The 19448-nt window shown below is 46.0% G+C and overlaps 1 protein-coding gene across 5 annotated transcripts in view; it reads right to left on the bottom strand.

Annotated features, from left to right (window-relative positions):
- Window positions 1–19448, bottom strand: part of Psd2 (pleckstrin and Sec7 domain containing 2) — a 50844-nt gene that overhangs the window by 5888 nt on the left and 25508 nt on the right. For 2 of the 5 annotated variants that reach the window (XM_030250620.1, NM_028707.4), the window contains exons 8-13: window positions 5815–5904; window positions 4078–4121; window positions 2919–3109; window positions 2681–2751; window positions 2110–2267; window positions 1203–1347 (exon numbers count right to left, since the gene is read on the bottom strand). In XM_030250620.1, the coding sequence (XP_030106480.1) occupies window positions 1203–1347; window positions 2110–2267; window positions 2681–2751; window positions 2919–3109; window positions 4078–4121; window positions 5815–5904 (699 nt within the window). Of the gene's footprint in view, window positions 1–1202; window positions 1348–2109; window positions 2268–2680; window positions 2752–2918; window positions 3110–4077; window positions 4122–5814; window positions 5905–8189; window positions 8336–19448 lie in introns of those variants that run through there. The other 3 variants (NR_110349.1, NM_001289602.1, XM_011247011.3) reach the window with 3 other exon arrangements.

The following is a 19448-nucleotide window of genomic DNA, read 5'->3' as shown; positions in this document are numbered from 1 at the left end:
AGTTAAGAGCACTGGCTTCTCTTCCAGAGGTCCTGAGTTCAATTCCCAGCACCCACATGACAGTTCACAGCTGCCTGTAATTCCAGTTCCAGGTGATCTGACACCCTCATACAGACGCCCATGCAGACAAAATTCCAATACACATTAAAAAAATAACAATAATAAAAATAAATAAATTAAAAAGAAACTAAAGATAGAGGAGGCCACAGAGATGGCTCAGTGGATAAAGTGCTTGGTGAACAAGACTGAATTAGATCTCTGAACCCACGTAAAGAGGAGAGAACAGACTCCACAAAGTTGTCCTCTGACATCCACATATGCCATGTGTCCCCCACCCCCAACACATCATACACACACAAAATAATAAATAAAGTTTAAAACGAAACTACCACATGCTCCAACAGGGAACACACACAAAAGAATCCGAGTCAGCATACCACAGCCCTACCTGCACACCTGCTTCTTGAAACACTGTTCACAATAGCCAAGTGATAGAATCAGCCTGAGTATCCAGCAAAGACAAACCGATACAAAAAAGATAGTGTATATACACAATGAAGTTTTATTAGTCCATACCGAATGAAACTGTGTGTGCTGAAGAGATAGCTCAGCAGTGAAGAGCACTCACTGCTCTCCCAGAGGAACCAGGTTCCGTATGGATCCCAGCACCCATACCAGGGGGCTCCCAACTGCCTGTTACTCTGGAGAATCTGATGCCCTCTTCTGGCCTCTGTGGGCACCTGCATATATGTGGTGCATATAAACTTACACAAAAAACACACACATATACATAAATTTTGAAAAATAGAAATGATGGAACTAGAACATTGATAGAACTAAAAGATCATTTTAAGCAGAATGTGATATATACACATGTGCACACACACACACACGCACACACACACACGCACACACACACACGGACAAAACAAAGAAATCTTTAAACAATCCAGTAGAGCACTGCAAAAAGGGTCAGCCAAGTTTAACCTGTCCCTATGACACATACAGTCTCTGAAATTCATGCCACAGACCCACAATCACACCCACACAGCTGTGTCACCCATCACAGCACCTGTGAGTGGGGGTGGGGTGGTAGAATGAAGGAGAATAGCTCTCCTTCCCGGGTGTCCCTCAGCCCAGTACTACATGATCCAGAGAAAGGGCTGAGCTGAGGACAGTAGCCTAGCCCCAGGATCTTGTACCTGGCAGAGGCGGGTGGTACAGGAGGGCAGCAGGGGTCGACAAAACTTCTTCATGGAGCTGACGGCTGCTGGGAAGGCTGGTGCTGAGAAGATGGCGGCTACTAGGTTGATCCTCAGGATCCAGGACAACATCTCTTCCTTGCTCCTGGGGACAAAAGAGGACATAAAGGTCTCCACTTCTCATGATAGGACCTCCCGCCTTCTCCCAAAGTCTGGCAGAGAAGGCACTAATAGCTAGGCAAGGACAGGAAGGAGAAAGGAGAATGGGGTGGGCAGGTGGGTGAATGAGCCTGGTCAGAACTACATAGGGAACTCCCATCTGGACTCCCATGAAATAAACCTGTTCCAGCCTGAACAGATGTCCCTAGAGCCCGAAAGCTCCAGGATCAACCACAGTGAGCCATCCTCTGCCCTGCCCCATCACCTGCCCAGATTCCCACTGGGCCCCAGTTCTCACACATATTAATCTCCTTCATGGGAAGTTTGTCTGACATGTGAGAACCCCCATCTGTAGTCACGGAGGATGGGTTGCAGCAAAGCAAAAAGCCTTACAGGTCAAAGGTATAAGGAGTTCTTCCCACTTAGCCTCTGTCAAGGATGCGTCCCAGTCTATCAGCCTACCTGCAGGACGTCAGAGTGCACTTGCAGGCTTAGTAGACCCAGTCAGGTACTGACTCTGTGAGCCTAAAACATGGGCAGTAAGGTGGCAAAGAAGGCCACACTGAAAGCCACCACTCTGGACGACCTGAAGTATCCACTGATCTGTGACAAGCAGACACACCAAGTCTGTGACTGACATGCACAGGAAGCTGAGGTTTCTATCCTGACACCAAGAGAGCAGAGCTTGCAGGGCTGATGCTGCAGGCTGGGAGTCCAGGAGGCAACTCAGGGCCCTGCTCCTACTTACGGTGCCTGGAAGAGGAACACCCTCCAGTCTGCTGTCTTCAGCTTGAGCACGTTGGACTTCTTACTGTAGTCAGAAGCCCTGGTGGCCAGAGCGTGGTGCACACGGATGGCATTCTTCAGGTCCCCCTCAGACAGAGCCTTGTCAAGCCTGTACTCATCCTGAGTGGGGTATGCTATGTCACTCTGGGATATAGCTCATTACCCCACACAGCCCATTTCCCTCCCTCCCTTCTCCATATTGCCAATACCCTCTCCCAACATAGAATCACTACAGATGCCCTCTCTACCTTCCCCTAACATAGAATCGATTACTGCAGATGCTCTCCCCTCAGACCCCAGTCTGTCCCATAATGCCACAAAGCATAATCCATTTGGCGTTTCAGAGACCCTTGCCCCAAACCCTCAAAGTTCCTGAGTGAGTCCAGGTAAGACTCTTAATAAAAGAAAGCCCTAGTTCCTCTCTAGGTCTCAGTCCTGGCCAGAAGAACCTGAGTTGAGTATCACGGGCAGGAGCTGGATGAGACTGAGTGGGCCCTTTCTACATAAAGGTTCTGAGGCAGCCTCCCTCTCACCTTCTGCAGGTACAGGATGGTCCCTTTGAGCACTGCATAGAATTTCTTCCAGCCACGCCTCCCACGGGGTGCTGAGGAGGGGGCACAGGGAGTGTGGATGCAACCTTCTGCTTCAGGAACTCCCACCCTTCCATTCCCTGCACCTCCACCTGTATGTGTGTCCCCAAAGGAGTGGCCAAGGGTGGGTCCCTCCTACACCATCGTCCCTCCCGGGCCCCTCCCCCAGCCTGACACCCACTCCTCTTGCCATCCATGTCCGCATGAGTCTTCCGGGTCAGCACGCCATGCTTGTAGGTGGTAGCGTTGAGAGCCTGCGGGACATCCAGGAATGGATTGCCACCATCCAAGATCCGAGTCACCTTCTTTGTGCCCGTCCCAAACTTGTCATCCACCAGCTCAGACAGGGATTTCCTCAGCTCATCCTCATCACTAGGAAGGGACCAAGCCTGAGCCACCTCCAGAGAGGCTCTGCCCACCCCCAACCCTTGCCACAGCCTTTCCCACCCCTCTGCCGCCAAGGTTGGAGACAAAAGATTACAAAATACACTTCCAGGGCTCTGTTTCCTTCCCTTCATCTTCAGTTCCTAAATTTGATATCTGATCTTTGATTCAGTCTCAAAGCTAATCTTCACCTTTAACATATGAGTTGGAGACTTCCTTCTCTTCAAGTTTCCTTCCCCCAGACTTCCTTAACCTCTTCAGCCCAAGGGGTATTAGCCCTTTGTGGACTGAAGCTGTTGCACAGACTACCAACATGCTGGAAATAGTAGAACAAACAACAGGGCAAGGCCCCGAAGTCCAGGCCTACCTTCGGAGCCCTGGTAGAAGAGAGCCAGCTCTTTCCAGCATAGCTATAGTCCCTGAGCTGTGGGCTCCACACATCCTCAAAGGCACAACCCTCCCTGAGGAGCTCGGCCATGGGGCTCACCCTCAATCCCCCAGAGCGTCTCCTAACTTCACCAACCAGTAATATCTCTAACCCTCTTTGCAAATGGGTGTGCACAGCCTTCAAGGGTAAAGAAGTCAGGACATTTGCTCCTTCCCATTGCCAAAAGCAGTCACCACCCAAACATCTTCACACTGCTAGTGCCGCAGGAGGACCTGTGCTTCCTGTCCTACTTCCCAAAAGGGAAAAGGCTGTCACTGACAACATCTTCACCACAGAAAAACCAGTCACCAACACTCCCAGAACTAAATTCATGGTTGAATCTATTCTACAGCAATAGAAACATTGCACACTGGTAATCAAGTCAGGAAATAAACACTCAAGGGTGTTGGCCAGCAGGGTAGGGGCTGTCAGGGCCCTGGGCTAGGATAGATCAGCACCATGGAGAGTGCTCTGCATGCCCAGCCACTCCCTCTCCCGGTAACCAGCCTCATACTCTTGATCTACTCACATGGCCCATTCCAGCTTTTCGTTCTTGATGGAGTTGTAAAGTGTCTGAATCAGAGAGGAGAAAGGGGAGGGAGAAAGGAGTTCAGGTGGAGAGTCAGAGAAACCCTCATATCTCTCCAGCAATGTGGCCATGGTGAGGGAGCACCTTTGCAGTTAAATGGGTAAAGTGAGTGCTTCATTCATACTTGCTTGGTGTCATGTGATGCATGAATGAGTGGATAGGTGGGTATATTGGATGGGTGATAGTTGGCTAGGCAATTATTACCGTCTGTCTAGCCAGGAGGTTGTAAGCTTCCCAAGGTCAATAATGTCTAACTCACTCACCAATAAGTCTTTGATAGGAAGTCCAGAATGACACAGGATGGGTAGATGGATGAGATGTTGGGGAGTAAATGGATATATGTTAGAGTGGATGAGTGGTTGGTGTATGAAGTGGTTGGCTGGGACATAGCTCATTTGGTAGAGTGCAGTATCTAGTGTGTGTCACACTGGGATTCGGCCCCTAGAACCACATAAAGCCAGCATGGTGACACACACCTGGAATCCTAGCACGTGGGAGGTGGAGGCATGAGGATCGGAAACTCAGGGCTGTCTTCAGCTACACAGTGAGCTGAAGGCCATCCCGGGCTACACAAGAGCTTCTGGATGAGGGGTGAATGGGTAAGGCACTTGGGTAGGTAGATGGTGTACCCCTGCCTGAGGAGATGTGTGAGTGGATGGAGAAGGAGATAAAAGGGGTACATGGCTGGGCAGATGGTGTACCCCTGCCTGAGGAGATGTGTGAGTGGATGGAGAAGGAGATAAAAGGTGATAAGTAGATAGTGGGAAATGAATGGATGGGTAATGATTTGATAATTTTATTTTGTTTTTGTTTTTAAAGACAAGGTTTCTCTGTGTAGCCCTGGCTATCCTGAAAAACTCTGTAAACCAGGCTGGCCTCAAACTCAGAGATCCACTGCCTCTGTCTCCCACATGCTGAGATTAAAGGTGTGTGCCACCACTGCCCAGACTGAGCTTAAAGATATATTTTCATCAAGTACTTCTTGATGGTGAAGCAGATAATTGTAGCAAAAAAAAGAGGAGGAGACAATGTTCTCTTTTAGTTTCTGTAACTGGCACATAATAACTGCATATATATCTTCCTTTAGATTAATTACTCAATTTCCTTCCTCGCACCATAAGACTATGAAAAGACTATCTAAAAAATAACTCATCATTTATAAATAGCCCCAAAATAAATCTGTTCTTTTTTTACAAAGGCCAAAGTTTCACCTTGGGAAGCCTCAAAGAAAAATGGATTTCTTTCATTGCCAGTGATAGAGGAATGAGTGGACCTTTCCCTATGGTTATGGTGGAGGTGGCAGTGATGGTGGTGGTGGTGGTAGTAGAGGTGGTGGTGGTGGAGAAGGTAATGGTGGAGGTGGTGGTGGTGGAGGAGGTTGTGATTGTGGAGATGGTCGTGGGTGGCAGCCATAACAATTGGTGATAGTGGTGGTTTTCATTTGGTGATAGTATAGTTATTACTAGAGATGGTGGTCATTGAAGCACTAAAACTAAAGTCCTCAGAGCCTCACCATCTATCTTTCTTGGCGAATACACAAGTCAGGTGAGGAACTAGGCAGTCTCCAACTCTGTCCCAAAGTTATGGATCTAGAATGTCAAGATTTAGTGGGGCAAGATTTTGCTCCATTCGTGCTGGGCAGGACAAGGGAGCATGAGAACCCTTAGCAGATAATACCTTCAAAAGGTCTTTGGCAAAGTCTTGGCCATCGTTCAGCTGGTCCAAGTTGGCAATGAATTGCTGGCAGGACATCTTCTTGCCAATGTTCTGTCATGGAGAAATGGTTCTGCCTGAGAGTAGGGAAGAAGGCTGGTGTGGTCCACACACCCCGCCCTGCCCTGCCCTGCTCTCATAGACAGGATGAGGCAGTACTGAAGGCAGTACTAAACTGTCTACATACTGCTTCATCTCCAAGAATTTAAAAATCCTTTTGCATTCTAAATTCTATTTCATCCACAGAAAGGCTCTCTTCAAACTCAGTGCAGAGGCCGAGTTGGGTGAAGCATCGTGGTAGCTGAGTCAGACAGGTGCCTGCTCTGCTCTGGGCATTGACTATCACATGTATTATCATATCTCCTTGCTACAAGGTGAGAAGCCTGAAGGATGAGAAGGGAAGTGGTGTGTGAAGGAAGAGGAGGGACCCAGTATGTCTGACATCAGAGTTCCTGTTCTCACCCCCAAGGTCACTGAGTACCAGGACTTGAACCCAGGTCTCTTGGCTCTTGAGCAGGAACTCTGTATATTATTCTTCCATGGTCTCCTAACCCTCTGGCCTGCACACAGTGGGACAGGAAGACCTCCCAGAGGTTGGTCAACTGAGGGACAGTTTGGTCTTATGAGACCAAAAATCAGTCGCCACCAGCACACATGGGTGATATGTATTAAGGTGGATTAACATAAATAGAACCTGCTTAGGTTCGCTTGGATACAAGCAAAAAGCTGGGGAGAGATGGCTGTACCCAGAAATTCTGTCTCTTGTTAACTAGTTGATGGAGGAGCCCCACTGGAGGAGGCCCTAGCTGGCACTTTGCCTATGGGAGGTTTTGTGAGTCAGGGTTCGCTAAAATAAGGCAATGTTTCCTCATATTTATTTTATTTTATTTTATTTTATTTTATTTTATTTTAGCATCCTATGGCATGGGAATATGTATTTCCTAAAATAAATAAAAGAGTATTAGAGTCCAGCAAATTTATTGCCCCAGTTCAGAACTTTGAACATGTTTGTGTGTGCTGGGATTCTCCAAGGACAGAATTTCATGTGCACTGCCCCACACTTCCCGACATTGGCATTACTTTAACAAAGCCTCTACTAACACCATATGCCACAGAAATAATGTGGAGAGCATTTCTGCAAGGTGATTCCTTATTTGCTAGCTTCTTCATTTCTGTGGCACTGGGGTCTCGTCAAATAGCCTAGGCTGCCCTCGGACCTGAGATTCTCTTGTCACAGCCTCTAAATGTTGGGATTGTAAATGTGCTGGTTAGTTTTTTCGTCAATTTGACATGAGTGAGAGTTGAACCTCTCCCTGCTCCCCAAAAGAAAGAAAGGAAGAAAGAGAGAACGAGAAAAGGCAGGAAGGAAGGAAGGAAGGAAGGGAGGGAGGGAGGGAGGGAGGGAGGGAGGGAGGGAAGAAGAGACAGACAGAGAAAGAGAGAGAGAGAGAGAGAGAGAGAGAGAGAGAGAGAGAGAGAGAGAGAGAGACGAGAGAGAAGAGCAGGCTGACCAAGCCAATAAAAACAGTCTTCCATGGCTTCTGCATCAGTTCCTGCTCCCAAGTTCCTACCTTGAGTTCCTGCCTTAGAGTCCCCTGATGATGGACTGTAACGCAATAAACCCTTTTCTCCCCAAATTGCTTTTGGTTACCATCTTTATCATAGCACTAGAAGATGAATTGGAATGATATATGTATATATGTCACTGTGCCCAAACAATGTAAAGGTTAATATATAGCTGATAAGAATTTTCTTAACTTCTTCCAAAGCCTTAAAAAGAAAAGATCCTATGTGTGCCTTGATATTTTTGTCTGTTTCTGTGTTGTGTTTTTATGTATACATTCCCTGTGTGCAGACATAAGCATATAGCCATGTCATGGTTGTTTGTAATAAAAGAATACAAACACATGAGGAAATACTGTCTTTGAGTTCCACACACACTGAGTATTCTCAGCCACTAAGAATACAAAGTCAAAAAACATCTATGTAATGAAGAGGGGATGTAGCTCAGTTGGTAGAGTGCCTACTTAGTATGGAGCTTTAGGTTAGATCCATAGCACCACATAAACTGGGCATACTAGTATATACCTGTAATCCCAGTACCTGAGAAGTGGACACAGAAGAATCAGACGTACAAGAATATCTTCAATAGTACAGTTAATTTGAGGCTAGCCTAGGCTACATAAGACTCCATCTCATCACCATCATCAACATCATCATCATCACCTTTTCATCTTAATAATGACATATCCTTGTTATGAAGGATACTTTTCCAATAAAAAACAAACAAACAACTGTTAGGGGTCTGAAGAGATGGTTCAGAGGTTAGGAGCACTTACTGCTCTTCCAGACGACCTAAAGTTGGTTTCAGCACCCACGATGGGTGGCTCACAACCTTCTGTAACTGCATCATCCGGAGCTAGTGCCTTCTTTAGCTTCTAGATGCACATGTGACACACATGCACAGAGGAACATACACATACACCTAAATAGAAATTAATGGAAAGAAGTTTTGACTGAAATATTAGTGTAATGCCTGTATAAAAGCACTAGAGAAATACAAAGCAGACACCAAGGCTGAGTTCCTGCCACTCAGGGGATGGAGAGAGCCCGCACTGGGAAACTTTCCTCCTCAAAGCATGGCCCAGTGGCTGAGGAACCAAGTTACCTATTAGACTTAAGAACAGACACTGGAGTTCAGGGCCCACCAAGAGCAAGGGGTCCTGGGAAATTGCTCAGTCATATGTCAACATGAAAATGAAACAAAAAAATAGAAATGCAGGGATGAATTGTTCAGAATGAAAGCATGGAGAAGCAGGAAGCATGGGAAAATAGGAAATGAGGAGAAGCAGGATGCATGGGGAAACAGGAAGTGAGGAGAAGCAGGAAGCATGGGAAAATAGGAAATGAGGAGAAGCAGGAGGCATGGGGAAACAGGAAGTGAGGAGAAGCAGGAAGCATGGGAAAATAGGAAATGAGGAGAAGCAGGATGCATGGGAAAACAGGAAGTGAGGAGAAGCAGGAAGCATGGGAAAATAGGAAATGAGGAGAAGCAGGATGCATGGGGAAACAGGAAGTGAGGAGAAGCAGGAAGCATGGGAAAATAGGAAATGAGGAGAAGCAGGATGCATGGGGAAACAGGAAGTGAGGAGAAGCAGGAAGCATGGGAAAATAGGAAATGAGGAGAAGCAGGATGCATGGGGAAACAGGAAGTGAGGAGAAGCAGGAAGCATGGGAAAATAGGAAATGAGGAGAAGCAGGATGCATGGGGAAACAGGAAGTGAGGAGAAGCAGGAAGCATGGGAAAATAGGAAATGAGGAGAAGCAGGATGCATGGGGAAACAGGAAGTAAGGAGAAGCAGGAAGCATGGGAAAATAGGAAATGAGGAGAAGCAGGAGGCATGGGGAAACAGGAAGCGAGGAGAAACAGGAAGCATGGGTAACAGGAAGTGTGGAGAAGCAGGAGGCATGGGAAATCAAACAGCAGGAAGACATAGGTGGGATGGGGAAAAGAAAGTATGAGAAAGCAGGAAGCTTGGAGAAAGAAGAGGCAAGTGAGGAGAAGCAGGAAACATGGAGAAGCAGCAAACTTGAAAAGAGAGAAAGCTGAGAGAGCTTAGCTGTCTTTAGATGCCACATGGCCCCAGAAGTGATAAACATACTTCTAACAAGTCAGAAATGTACCTTATGAACCAGAAAAAGAATTCTGAGGGCTGGGTATGTAGTTTAGGGGTAGAACACTTGCCTAGCATGTGCAAGGGCCTGGGTTAAATCTCTAGTGCCACAAAAGAAAGACTTTTTAAAAAGAATTCTAAAAGAGTATACAACTAAGAAGCTAGCAAAGAAGGAAAATAGAAATCTAACTAACACCTAAATGATCCAAAAGTATACCCAAAAAAAGGAGGAAAAAAGGAAAGAACAGATGAATGGAACAGAAAAGAAAAAGTAACTGGACATTACTTAATCTCAACACTCTAGAGCCAGAAGCAGGCAGATCTCTGTAAGTTCAAGGCCACCCTGGTCTACAGAGCTAGTTCTGGAACAGCCAGGGCTACAAAGAAAACCTTGTCTCAAGAAAAAAAAAAGTAAGAGAGAAAGAAAAAGCAACTTGCCTCATTTATTTAATTACTTATTGTTTTGTTTTGAAAAAGGGACTTAATCTGTAACCCAGGATGGCCTCAAACTCTAAGTGATTCTCCTGCCTCAACTTCTTGAGTGCTAGGATTAAAGGCATAAACCAAAACACTAATATTAACTTGGTATATTTAAGTTAAAACATGTCTTAACTCATTTAATGTTCAAGTTAAAAGGATGTTATTAGAGCTAATATTTGTAAAGTATAAGTTGCAAGAGTCATACTCTAAATAAAAATGAACAGGCATCTTGAAAGCCAAAAGTTAGAAAAGGATACAGCATACAACTAGCAAGGCATCTCCAGTGCAAATCCACTAATGTGTATAAGGCTGAGCAGAAGATGTGAAGCCTTAAAAGATTAAGAGAGTAGTGTTGACATAGTGATAAAAGCATCATACCAGCAGGAAACATAATCATCACAAATCTATATGTACCAAACTGCACATATGACACAGAACTTGATAGACCCAAAAGATGACACATTCAGTTTTGGTTCTAGATATTAATACTATTTGTCAGGTCCCAAAGAAACCCAAGACAAGCGTGGTGGTTTGAATACGGTTGACCCAGGAAGTGGCACTATTAGGAAGTCTGGCCTTGCTAGAGTAGGTGTGGCCTTGTTGAAGAATGTGTGTCACTTTGGGGATGGGCTTTGAGACTCTCCAGCCTGGAAGCTGGTCTTTTCCTGCTTGCCTTCAGAACAAGATGTAGAACTCTCAGTTCCTCCAGCCCTATGCCTGTCTGGATCCTGCCATGTTTCCTGCCATAATGATCATAGACTGAACCTCTGAACCTGTAAGCCAGCCCCAATTAAATGTTGTCCTTTATAAGAGTTGCCTTGAACATGGTGTCCATTCACAGCAATGGAAACCCTAAGACAACAAAAATTACTCAGAACTTGGGCTTCTCCCAGCACTTCTCACCCTGCTGCCAACCCTAAACCTCTCCAGCCCAGGGCCTGGGCTTCTCTTCCCCGGCTTCTCTTTCCTATATAATCCAGCCATTTTGGCCAATGCTCTGTTGCTCCTCCTATCTTGGCTCATGGCTGGCTCCATCTTGGCTCTTGGTCCACACCTCCTCTCTTGGTCCCCTTGCCCTCTCTCCTCTCTCTTCTCTTCCTTTCTCACTCTCCCCAGCCCCCTCTTCTCATGGCCAGGTTCAGACTGGACCCTTCCGGATGCCTCTGGTTCTACTCTCCCTCACATTGACAACCACACCTTGGAGCACTCATGTCCTAATTTTCATTCGCTACTCACTCATAAGAAGATCAAGTAGACAAAGGTAAATAAATAAGCAAGAATACGAAAGAAGTAGGTACCAAAAATGTTAGATAACCTGGAAGAATTGGACATACTCTTAGGGAACATATGCTATAAAAACTATCTCAAGAAGAAATAGAAGAGCTAAATAAACTTATAACAAGTACAAGAATTAGATCAGGAATCAGAAACCTCACAAGAAAGGCAAAGACGAAATAACTTCACAGATGAGCTTTAAAGAATAGTTAAAGAACAAATTAACCAAGCCTAATTCACTCTGTAATGTGGGACATACCAGTGCCTGACAAAATAAAACATCAGATAAGTAGTTATTTAGGATAAAGATGCGAAAATCCTTAACAAGATACTATCCATCAGCACCTTAAAGGGACTAAACATAGGTCCTACAAGATGGCTCATCAGGTGAAGGCACTTCAAACCTAATGACCTGAGTCGGAATCCCTGGGTCCACAGAACGGAAGGAGAGAATTGACCTCTGACCTCCACACATGCACGGTGTGCCCACCATCCCCTCCCAAATAAATAAATGGAAAAATACTCAGTAAACTAGGAACAGAATGGACCATCTTTAAATGATGAAGGGTGCTTATGAAAAGCCCACAGCTGACATACTCAGTGGTAAAAGACCGGAAGCTTTTCCCCCTAAGATCAGAAACATTTCCATACAGTATTATACTAAAAATTCTAGCTATTCTGGGTATGGTAGCAAATGCCTTTAATCCCTGCATTTGGGAGGCTGAGGCAGGATGATTTCTCTGAGTTCAAGGCCAGCCAGGTCTACATAGTGAGTTCCAAGACAGCCAGAGTTATATGGAGGACCCTGTCTCCAAAAAAAAAAAAAAAATCTTAACCAGACTGAATAGACAAGAAAAAAACAAATAAAAATCCAAATTTTTTTTAAAAAAAGGAGAGAGTTCTTTATCTTTAGTTGCAGATGCCATGATTTTATGTGCAGAAAATGCTAAAGATCCAGAAATATCATTAAAACTAATGAACACATTTATTGACATTGCAAAATATAAGATCGATGTATAAAAATCAGTTGTATTTCTTTTTTTCAAGAAAATTTTAAAACATCACTTGTGTTAGACAAGGTGTGGTAGTGCATGCTTTCAATCCTAGCACCGGGAGGTAGAAGCAGGCAGTTCTCAGTGATTTTTGAAGCCAGTCTAGTTCTAGGCAAGCCAAGGCTACATAGACAGTGTAGGCTTGTTACTGTTTGAGAATTTCATACATCCAAATAATAGGCTTTGACCAAGTCTACCCCATACCCTTCCCTCCAATGCTTCCCTAGCCTCACCACCAATTTCTCCTCCCAATTTCACATGCTCTTTTCATAAACCAACTGAGTTCCCGTCACTGCTGCATGTGTGTGTGGACCGGTGTTCACAAGAGCTGTGTCTCTGAGGCAAACTGACTCTCCCCTGACCAGCAGCCATCAATTGCCAATAGCTCCTTGGCTAGGGGTGAAATTTCTCAAGCCCCTCCCCATCCATGCTGGGCTGCCTTAATCATATATAGTCATGCATGCTTATGCATGCAGTCATAGCTGCTGTGAGTTCTGGTGAATAACTGCCCTTCCATGTCTAGAAAACACTATTTCAATGCAGTTAGTTCCTCTGGCTCTTTGTGTCCCCTCTTCCATGGTAATCCCTGAGCCTAGGGGATATATTACTGATTACCAATTTAGGGGTAAACACTCCACAATCTTTCTTTCTCTGCCCATTGACCATTTATAGGTCTCTGCAAGAGTCACCATCTACAACAAAAAGAAGGTTCTCTGATGAGAGTCGATAGATGAGCTAATCCATGGATGGAAAAGTAAGTACTTAGAGAAGAGTTTTAATACTATGTCCACATGACAGAATAATAGCAGTAGCTTCTCCTCTAAGGCCTATGACCTACTAGCAATTGATTCTTGGCGAAGTTAAAGGAACAAGGCATGTGTTCTGTCTTGTGGGATAGGCCTTAAGTCCAAGCAGAAAGTGTAGGTTTCTTGCATAACCAACCAGGAGTTGGTTACTCTCGTAATGGTTATGCCACTAGTGTAGCAGTAAGCCTATCTGTCTGGGCCAGCTGATGTTGTAGTTTGCAGAGTTCACAGTTGGGTAAAATTGTTGATGACTTATCTCCCTGAATAATGTGCATAGCACCTTCCAGTATTATGACACCTAGCCAACAGGGATAAGGCGTCCAGGTCAGTACCAGCTTGAATTCTCCATGTTCTGTGACATAAGTATGGGTGTCTTCAACAATAGGGGTCTACAATCAAGCTCTGGAAGATAACCAAGATCAATGGTGATAGCCATTGTGATGTTGGAGGCCTATGGGTGGGAGCCCCACTAACAACTTAAAAATAGATAACCAATATCTGGCACTAGACTTAAGTTTTTTAGATTACATTTGGGGGACAGCAGCACTTGGCTTAGCATATACTGAAGGTCAGAGGACAACTTGTAAGAATCATTCTCTCCCTCCATTGTGTCGGTTTCAGGGATCAGACTGGGTCATCAGGCACTGCAGCAGGCTCCTTTTCCCACTGAGCTGCTTCAGTCAAACTCAATTCTTTTTTAATTAAAAAAAAAAAGGTTTTACATGTGTTATTGTGTGTAAGTGCGTGATATACGGGGTGGGGTGGGGGCAGTCAGAGGGCAGCTTTGTAGAGCTGATTCTCTACTTCCGTCATTACATGATTTCTGGGGAACAAACTTGGGTCTCCAAGCTTGTGCATCAAGCAGCCTCACCCACTGAGCCATCTTTCTGGCCCCCGTTGTACTTGTGTACAGTAGTTGTGAACAATCAGAGAATGAACAGCACCGATTAGGGTAAAATCAGGAAGTTGGAGAAGTGGCTCAGCCAGTAAGGTACTTGTCACACAAGCATGAAGACCTGAGTTCAACCCCTAGTGCCCACGTGGAGGCCAGCATGGCAATATGCATTTGCAATCCTAACACTAGGGAGACAGATGCAGGAGGGTCCCTGAGGCTCACTGCCTAGCCTGTCTGAACCAGCGAGCTCCAAATTCAGTGAAAGATACTGTCTCAAAAAATAAGATGCAGGGTGACTGGAAAATGACACCCAATGTCCACCTCTGACCTCCATACACGCTCACGCATGCATGCGCACACGTGTGTGCACGCACACACACACACACACACACACGAGTCAAATAAACTAGGCACAGCAGCTTGCTTGCTCTTAGTATTCCAGCACAAAGAAGGCACAGGTCCAGACCATCCCAGGCTACACATTGACTTCCAAAACAGCCTCGGATACGTGAGATCCTGTCTCCAAAAAATTAATTAATTAATTAATTAATTAAATGATGAACAACAGACGTAACCAAAGAGATTGGGCATGAGGGCTCACATCTGTAACTCCAGCACCCAGAAAGCTAAGGCGACTCGCAGTGAGCTTGAGACACTCTGAGCTACACGGTGAGTTCAAGTTCTGAGTTACAGCCTGAGAATCTGGTTTAAAAAAAAAAATTCAACCAAGGAGATGAAAGGGTTGTATAGTCAAAACTATAGAAGAGTTCTAAGACAAATTAAGAAGACATAAATCCACAAAAAGACATCCTTTGTCCGTGGATTAGGAAGACTTAGCATTGCTAAAATGATAATTCTCCCCCAACCAACCTGGAATTTCCAAGGTAATCTCCATCAAAATCTCTCTACCCCCGTCTCTCTTCAGAAATGCACGGGCTGAGCCTTACATTTGTATGGGCTTGCAAGAGATCCCTGGCTCAGTCTCGAGCCAAGAAGAACAGACTCTTCACCTGTGAAACGTCCTGAGAACTTACTAGAAAGCCCCAGTAGGAAGCTCTGGGCATTCGCTTGAGACCAGAGCTGCAAATGAATGGAAGCTAATTAGAAGTCAGAAAGTAAACTATTCAGTTTGTCGGAGACAAGATCCTATATAGCCCCGGCTAGCTTCGAACGCCCCACATAGACCTTGACCTTCTGATCACCCTGCCCCCACCTTCTGAGTGGATCATAGGAGTGTGTGACCACGTCCAGTTTTATGTAATGCTGGGCATGGAACGGAGAGCCTCATGAAGGCCAGGCGAGTGCTCTACCTGCTCAGCTCCCTAGCCTCAAGCCCTGTCCTTCACAACCAATCAACTTGTTGTTCCTGTTGTTGTCTGCTGCGATAGGATGTACTGCAGTGCAATAGCCGCACTCCTGTTTGGTCTGCCTCGACTTCCTGAGTGTTGAGTGCCGGTACCCGTAACACCAAGCTTCCCAATCAATAGACGAGATCTCAACAAGTCTACCAAGACTGTATCATGGGAGGATGACCTGCATAAATCATACTGGGACCAGATGTCCAAATGCAAATGACTCAAGTTGAATCTGTACCTCACAGCATATTTCCCTACTCAGAAGAGAGTTAAAACCTGAGCTGGGTTCGGTGGATGGGTGCCTGCCTGGCACACGAGAGGCCCTGGGGCTGATTCTCAGTGCGGAAGAAAACAAAAAAAAAAAAAAATTCAAAACTGGGTAGAGGAACTAAAACTCTAGGAAGAAAATAGGGGTAAACCTTCATGGCCTTGGGTCTGGTTCTTCTTTATGTTTGTTTGGGTGTTTGTTCCAGTCTTACTACGTAACCCCCACTGACCACACTGACCTCAAACTCCCAGAGAGCCATCTCCCTCTGTCCCCTGTGTGCTGAGATTAAAAGTGTGTGCCTCCCCAACACTGGTAATGGTTTTTGATTTATGATGCCCAAAACACAAAGTAAGAAAAAAGGAAAGAAAGAGAGAGAGACAGAGACAGAGATAGAGACAGAGACAGAGACAGAGACCAGAGACAGACAGACAGACAAACAGACAGACAGCAGGGATAGTGAGAGAACAGTCAGCCATGCACCTGATGAGCAAGCCTGAGGACCCATGTTCAATCCCCAGCACCCACACAAGAAGTCTGTCATGGTAGCGCATGCTCATAATCCCAGCACTGGAGAAGAAGGGACTGGAGGGTTCCCTGGGCTTGCTGGGCAGCCATCCCAAGGTAATGAGGGAGCCCCAGGTCCCAGTGGTACTCTGTCTTTGAAAAAAAGATGGCTGGCTCCAGAGGAATGACATTCCAGATTGAGCTCTAGCCACACACACACACACACACACACACACACACACACACACACACATCTATAGATACACACAGAGAGGAAAGAAAAGATAAATTTGAATGTCATTCAAATTTTAAAAAACTGTTCTACATCACAAGACTCTATCAAGAGGGAGAAAGAATAAATTAATAACCGATAGGATGAGAGAAAACACTGGCAGTTCCTCTGTCTGAAAAGGGTCTGGTGGCCTGAATACAGGAAGCCAATGGAATGCAAAAACAGTCATTTAAATTGGACAAAGGAGACTGGCCTGGTGGTGCACGCCCATTGCCTGGCACTTTAAAAGGTTGAGTCGAGAGAGTTATGAGTTCATGTCCAGCCTACGCTATAGCATAAGAGTATAAATAAGATAAAGTGAGCAAGCCTTGCTGCCAAACCTGCTGATCTTCCTTCGATCCCTCGGAGACCCCATAGAAGAAGAGGAGAACCAACCCCTGCAAGTTGAACATTGACCTCCACATGTGCACAACACACACACACATACACACACACACAAGAAAATAAGTGGGTTTTTTTAAAGATAATTTAAAAAATAATTGAGATAAGTGTAGTAACACATGTCTCTAATCCCAACCCTTGGGAGGCAGAGACAGGCAGTTGATAGCTCTCTAAGTTTGAGTTCAGCCTGGTCTACATAACAAGTCTGAACCCAGCCTGGTCTACATAGCAAGTTCTAGGCCAGCCAGGGCAACATAATGAGAGCCTGTCTCAAAAAGAAAATTTGAAAATATTTGTAGAAACTAAAACTTACACGCAAATTTTCATAACTCCACATGCATATTCACATATGTCCTATGTGGCATGTCCATGCAATGAGACACTGTTTATCCCAAAACAAGAATATAGAGAACTGACACATGCTACAACACGAAGGATCCTTGAACACATTACATCAAGTGAAATAAACCAGACACAGAAGGTCGGATGCTGTATGGTTAATTCCGCTCACATGACGTGGCTACAACAGACAGCTCATACAGGAAGCAGATCTGCATTAGAGGGGCTGGGGAGAGGGAGGAGGAGCGACTGGGGAGTGAGGGGGGAGGAGGTGTGACTGAGGAGGGGAAGGGACTGCTGGGGGGCTTGGGGCTTATTTTGAGAGTGATGAAAAATTCCAGAGTGGGTCAGTAGTGCTGGGTGCACACCCCTGGGAATGTCCACTCAATGCCGCCGCCTTGCATGTTTTTAAGTGGTTGAAATAGTCAAGGCTTTCTGCTGTATTTTGCCACAATGAAATTAATCAGTGAGTGTAGAGATTCCCACAACATGGAGTGCCCGGCCTCATTAGCATTTGAGGACATTATGGTCACTCTAGAGAATACACTCCAAGCCCACTCAACCCCTTCACTAAAGTTCATCTCTCTCTGGGCCAAGGAGCAAGACTCACCAAGGTACAAAGAAAAGATGTGCCAATGAAGTCATTTGCTTTAAAAGAAATAGTGATAGACAGCTAGGCAAAAAGACATGAACAGGGACAGGGGACACAGATTTGACTGGGAACCCTCCTCCCGGGTCTCCTCCTCTGGACTCCTTTTTCCTCAGCAGGACTCCCTTGGGCCTGGGCCCTGGGCTCTCTTGCCCACAGCCTCTGTCCCCTATCAGGAACAAGCCACAGCTAGTGTGACCACAGCCCCACCTCGGGCTGTGACCCTGGTTCTCTCAGGCTAGGATGGCCGGCTCCCTAAGCTTGTGTCCTTGCCCAGAGTAGAGGCTGGCTGTGGTTAGTCACTTGGTCACTTGTAACAGACACGGGGCAGCTGGCCTTTTCCTGAAAGCCTGGCATGGCACTGAGATAGGAACAATACTAGCCTGTTTTATGGCTCGCCTGGAAGGAAGTCTTAAAGCAAGGCATCAAACCACGGCATGTGTCCCAGGGATGTCCACCTGCCCACAAACAGCTTCACGCCCCTCCTCTTTCAGCCTGTGCTCCCCTGAGACCCACCTTTCCCTCCGCCTCTTCTTCATCCTGAGGTCCAGCTCTCTAATCCCAGAGTTCAGACACACCTCCAGGAAGTCTTCCTGCCTCCCACCCTCTGACAAGCCAATCAGCCTCCCTCTCTGACTAGAACTCTCTAGGGGCACCAGCAGAGATGACATTGCTAAGACCCCCTACGGTCCACCTGGATCTTATTGTCTCTGACAAAGAGCTAAAGGGCAGAAGTACCTGAGTCCTCTGACAAGCTCTGTTAATGTAACCAGCGGGCCTTGGCAAAGTGCTCTCTAGGCTGTATGCATTAAGACTCAGAGGCAAGGGGCTGGAGAGATGGCTCAGCAGTTAAGAGCACTGGCTGCTCTTTCTAGGGGACCCAAGTTCAAATCCCGCACCCACATGATAGCTCACAACTGTCTATAACTCCTGCTTCAGGGGGTCTGACACTCTCACACAGACATGCAGGCAAAACACCAATGCATATACTTTTTAAAATAAATAAATCATAAAAAAAAAAGCTCACGAATAGGGGAAATCACAAGATGGGGAAATAAATAGAAGCTTAATGAGTTAAGGGTTTGTTCGGGACCATAAAGCTGTGCTATGGGCAAACATGGAGAACCCTAACCCAGGTTTCTCCCCACTGCTCACTGAGGCACACTCCTTCATGGGAGCTCAGTTAAAGGGGCATGCTGGGGGTCCCTATGCTGAGAGTGGGGGCAGCATGGAGGGGTGACTTCCACACTACTTTTCAAGTGGCTGAAGCTCACAGCTGTGAACAGGAGCAGTCCCCAGGAAAGGCTGGCTTGTAAGGGCGCTCACTCCACTTCCACTCACAGGGAATACACAGCATTTACATCCGTGTCTTCTTTCCATCCCACACTCAGGTTCTGCTAAGGTTGTCACAGTTTGGCATCCCCAGCTGGGTGCCCCCACATGCCCACAAGCCCAGCCTTGGCTTCTCCTCCTCTCCCTCGGCCACTCCAGATGCCGCCAGCGTCAAGGCTGTACCCACAGGTCATCCATCACTCAAGTTTTAAGAGTAGCAATGAACACCACAGCTGTGTGGTGTTCCTCTCATGGGTTTGTGGAAGTGTTGTTCACAGCAAAACCCTTGCCAGGGT

The sequence above is a fragment of the Mus musculus genome, chromosome 18 (genome assembly GCF_000001635.26).
Source record: "Mus musculus strain C57BL/6J chromosome 18, GRCm38.p6 C57BL/6J".
NCBI lineage: Eukaryota > Metazoa > Chordata > Mammalia > Rodentia > Muridae > Mus > Mus musculus.
This window is presented reverse-complemented; position numbering and strand designations above follow the sequence as displayed.